The sequence below is a fragment of the Phaseolus vulgaris genome, chromosome 4, assembly GCF_000499845.2.
Source record: "Phaseolus vulgaris cultivar G19833 chromosome 4, P. vulgaris v2.0, whole genome shotgun sequence".
Taxonomy (NCBI): Eukaryota; Viridiplantae; Streptophyta; class Magnoliopsida; order Fabales; family Fabaceae; genus Phaseolus; species Phaseolus vulgaris.
The window spans coordinates 13,835,623-13,839,559 of NC_023756.2; the positions used below are offsets into that span (position 1 = coordinate 13,835,623).

General features: G+C 34.4%; 1 protein-coding gene across 2 annotated transcripts; it reads left to right on the plus strand.

Annotated features, from left to right (window-relative positions):
- The first annotated feature begins 532 nt into the window (after nt 1-532).
- LOC137837330 (myb-related protein 2-like) lies at nt 533-3,554 on the plus strand. 2 transcript variants are annotated; one of them, XM_068646310.1, is made up of 7 exons: nt 533-964; nt 1,128-1,338; nt 1,421-1,497; nt 1,853-1,910; nt 2,038-2,110; nt 2,223-2,292; nt 2,634-3,554. In XM_068646310.1, the coding sequence occupies exons 2-7, from the start codon at nt 1,131-1,133 to the stop codon at nt 3,384-3,386; spliced, it is 1,239 nt and encodes a 412-aa protein (XP_068502411.1). In that variant the 5' UTR covers nt 533-964; nt 1,128-1,130; the 3' UTR covers nt 3,387-3,554. The 2 variants fall into 2 exon arrangements, with proteins under 2 accessions (XP_068502411.1, XP_068502412.1); XM_068646311.1 differs by having other exon boundaries at nt 537-964; nt 2,637-3,554.
- The last annotated feature ends 383 nt before the right edge of the window (nt 3,555-3,937 follow it).

The window sequence follows — 3,937 nt, forward strand, 5'->3', positions numbered from 1 at the left end:
ACAAATTGAGATGTATAACAAGTTTGTTGAGTTTTACTATAAATACTTTAAAATTCTTAACTGCCATGTTTTCTTATTGGTTCACACTAACCATATGCAGAACTTACCCTTTTGTTTTTCGAACAAAACACAATATTCTCTGTTAGTTATTACTCTTTTTATTGATGTATTAATTTATATTAAAGAAGTCACAAGTGATGATGAGCTACAGTCTCCAATGTAGATTAAATTCAGCCAATCATCATTGGCATTATTGAAGAAATTGCTAGATAAATTCATCTACTCTAAATTGTCTCAATTACCTATGCTAGTGAAAAGGACTAAGGAGTTGGAAGCCAAGAATATTTCTTGAAAAACATAGGGGAAGAAGAGTGGTTTCTGATGCTTTCAAGGAAAAAGGAAAAGTTGATTCTATAATTCAAGTCACAGAATTCTTCTCTAAACTTTTGGAATATGATTCCTGCATTTGCCAGTGGGACAAAAACAAATGCAGGTGCATACTCATATAAATTGATGGGTCAATTTTGATACCAAATGCAACGTGTGAGGTGAGGTGTCTCACAAAGTATAATGCACACAATTCCAATGGACAAGTGCTTTCTCCAAATCAAAAGTAGAACTGAAGAGAGCCCACAATGAAGAAAGTAGGAAGAATAACAGCTCTTTTCAAGAAGCTGCGAAATATATTGGATCAAGTTCAGTTTTGAGTTGCTTCTGTCCAAGATTCTATGCCTCACAAGGCCACTTTCCTAAGGGCATTTTCTTTATAAGGACATCATTGAGTACAACCAAGGCTTGTGCAGATCTTGTCAAGGAGAAAAAAGACATGCAAGAGCAGTTGTAGAAACTTTCACATATTTGAGTTGAAACACCAAAGAAGTGCTCTTCAAGATTACAGGACAATCATATTTCACTTTATTTATAGGGTCAGCTGTTTGGCTCCAGAAGGAGTAGTACATAACAGGTAAATATATGATTTTAAACATTATAAAATTTTGAGGACAAGCCTCTGAACAACAGTAAAGTTGTTGCCTTGTCAAAGTCGTGTTCGAGTCTAATTGGTTGCCCTTTAAATATTTTCTTGTGCATCTATATAGAGTAATAAGATCATTTTTTTTGCTTGAAAGATAATGTACTATCAGCAGCAGCAACAACCTAGAAACATGCATGCTTTAAGGATGAACAGCCCCACTGAGAGGCATATGATTATGCAAGGAGGCAATGGGACTGGTGATTCAGGACTTGTTCTCTCAACTGATGCTAAGCCTAGACTAAAATGGACACCAGATCTTCATGAACGGTTCATAGAAGCAGTCAATCAACTTGGAGGAGCAGACAGTGAGTCAATGAAAATGATAAACAGATTTTGAATCAGAAATCTATAATTTTGAAGCTAATATTGATTACTCTTGCTTTGCAGAAGCTACACCAAAAACAGTTTTGAAACTGATGGGGATTCCTGGACTTACTCTCTACCACTTAAAGAGTCATCTACAGGTAACATATTATTCCAATTACCAGAATAATTAAGATAATTTTTATTTAGTTTTGGTGATATTATATATTTAAATTACCAGTACAATTATGATAATGTTTTGTAAAGACTGAAATTCAGATAGTTAAAGAAAACACCAAGACAAAAATGCTACTTATATTGCAGAACTTGCTCACTCTTTTGTTTTAACTGGTGGACCAATTAACTTTTGTAACCAAATTAAATTTCAATGACACAAAACCTTGTTCTAGTCACTGGATATTTTTGGGGAGACAGTGTTCAAATGATTTGCATTAATTAACTTGTTAGTGCATATGTATTTGTCTTTAGCTATTAATTTCTCTTTCTCCATGGCAGAAGTACAGAATCAGTAAAAATATGCATGGACAAACCAATACTGGCAATAATAAAATTGGTGAGAGAACTTCTCTTTTAATGTGTTTTCCATGTATTTTTATTTGAATACTATGAACTACACAGGACCTATCTTTTACTAATCATATAATTTGAAAATGAATTTATCTTACCGGCATCAACCACAGAAGCAACAGGCAGAATGTCAGAAGCAAGTGGAATTCAAATGAAACATTTAAGCATAGGCCTACAGACAAACAAGTAAGAACAGTTTCCAGTTTCCATCATTATGTTCTGTCATCAAGTTTCCATTGTTAAAAATGAATTCTCTGCAATGGGAAGCAACACTAACAATAATAAGTCCTCAATCCAGAAATTCAGAAATAAATGATGCGTTACAGATGCAAATTGAAGTCCAAAGAAGACTGCATGAGCAGCTTGAGGTATAGAACATCTTTGAACTTTTATATTTAATGTATATTAATAAATTACAAAATAAGCCAGAAAACTTTTGTAGTCGCCACTTCTACTTTGAATGTAAGATTTTATGCCGAAGTAAAATATAAATACCTGCATAATGAAAATGAAAACTCATGAATCTGAACAGTAATTTCATCTGAACCACTGTTACAAGACTTATTCTTTGAGTCTTGCATCTGTTCACTGGTCTCAAAACTTTTGCTATAAGATCAAATATTTCACAGAATCCAATTTTTTCTGTTTTCAGTATACATTGGAGTTTGTAAATTGTTTCTATTCTGATTCTCTTTCTTCACTCTTTAAGCAGGTACAGCGGCACTTGCAGCTAAGAATAGAGGCACAAGGAAAGTACCTTCAGGCAGTGTTGGAAAAGGCACAAGAAACACTAGGAAGACAAAATTTAGGTGCTGAGGGAGTTGAAGCTGCCAAAGTTCAATTATCTGAACTGGCATCAAGAGTATCCTCTCAAAGTCTAGACACTAAATTTTCAGAACTAAAAGAATTACAGGGCCTGTGGCCTCATCAAACACAAGAGGGCCAGGCCACTGACTGTTCAATGGGTAGTTTCTTGACCTATAGTGAGGAATCTCAAAGAAACAGAGAAACACATAACATGAGCCTGAATCTGATAGCCTACAATGGACCTCCATTTTCAGTTTCGAAAGGTTGTGTGGAAGAGTCAGTGCATTTAAAGCCTGGTCTCACATTGAGTGAAGAAGTGAAGGAGAATATGATGTTTCTTTCCTCAACAAGTGATAGTAAAGTGGTGAAGGGAGATTTTTTACAAGAAAGGCCCTCAAGCCTCTTATCCATGAATGTTGGTGTTCTAGAAGAGGAAAAATTTGGGAGAACAACTCTTTCAAAGGAAGAAGGCTGGAAGGTAAGAGACAGCACTGAAACGGAGAGAATGGCAGTTAAATTGAACCATGAGAAGATTTCTACAGACTATAGACTTGCAAACTTTGAAGTGAAACTAGATCTGAATTCCCATGATGCTAATGATGCTTCTTCCCACTGCCAACAGTTTGATTTGAATGGTTTCAGCTGGAATTGCTAGGACTTTTAGTATGTAAAATTTGGACATGAAAAGCTAAGAAGATTTCATGCTGAGTTCCTACTCCATGAGTTTTCATTCTTGGGGAGTAACTTGGAACTAGTTTTGGCACATGCCAATTGCAACCCATTGACAATAACTGAGATGAATAGAATAATTTGTTATATCCAATAGACTGCATGCACTACATCAATCAAAAGCCAGTAGAGTATACAATATGACCCTTTACATGTATGATCTTAATTTAAGAGTTCAAAGATTATTTCAGAACTGAAATGATTAAAAAATAAGCAGTAAAAGTCTGTTTCTTTGTCACCAACATTAACTTACATGTGATTGTTGTTGGAATAAAATAGTGAAATTTTTTCTCATAATATTTAGTTTGATAACTTTTATCTGTCAGAAACCTTCTTTTGTAGCCTCTTTTACATGTTTAATTTCATTTTCCTTTTCAAAAACTCTTGAGAGTAAAACAACTGGTTGATTCGACAAAACAACAGGTTATTTTTCACTTAGTTGGAAAAACACTTTATTTTAGAAAGGATTTAAAACAC

Bases quoted from the DNA above. Each gene is read 5' to 3' on its own strand.
- LOC137837330 (XM_068646310.1), top strand. From the start codon at position 1,131: ATGTACTATCAGCAGCAGCAACAACCTAGAAACATGCATGCTTTAAGG. The intron at 1,498-1,852 runs GTAACATATTAT...TCTCCATGGCAG, and splicing joins ACTTAAAGAGTCATCTACAG to AAGTACAGAATCAGTAAAAA. The intron at 1,911-2,037 runs GTGAGAGAACTT...CATCAACCACAG, and splicing joins TACTGGCAATAATAAAATTG to AAGCAACAGGCAGAATGTCA.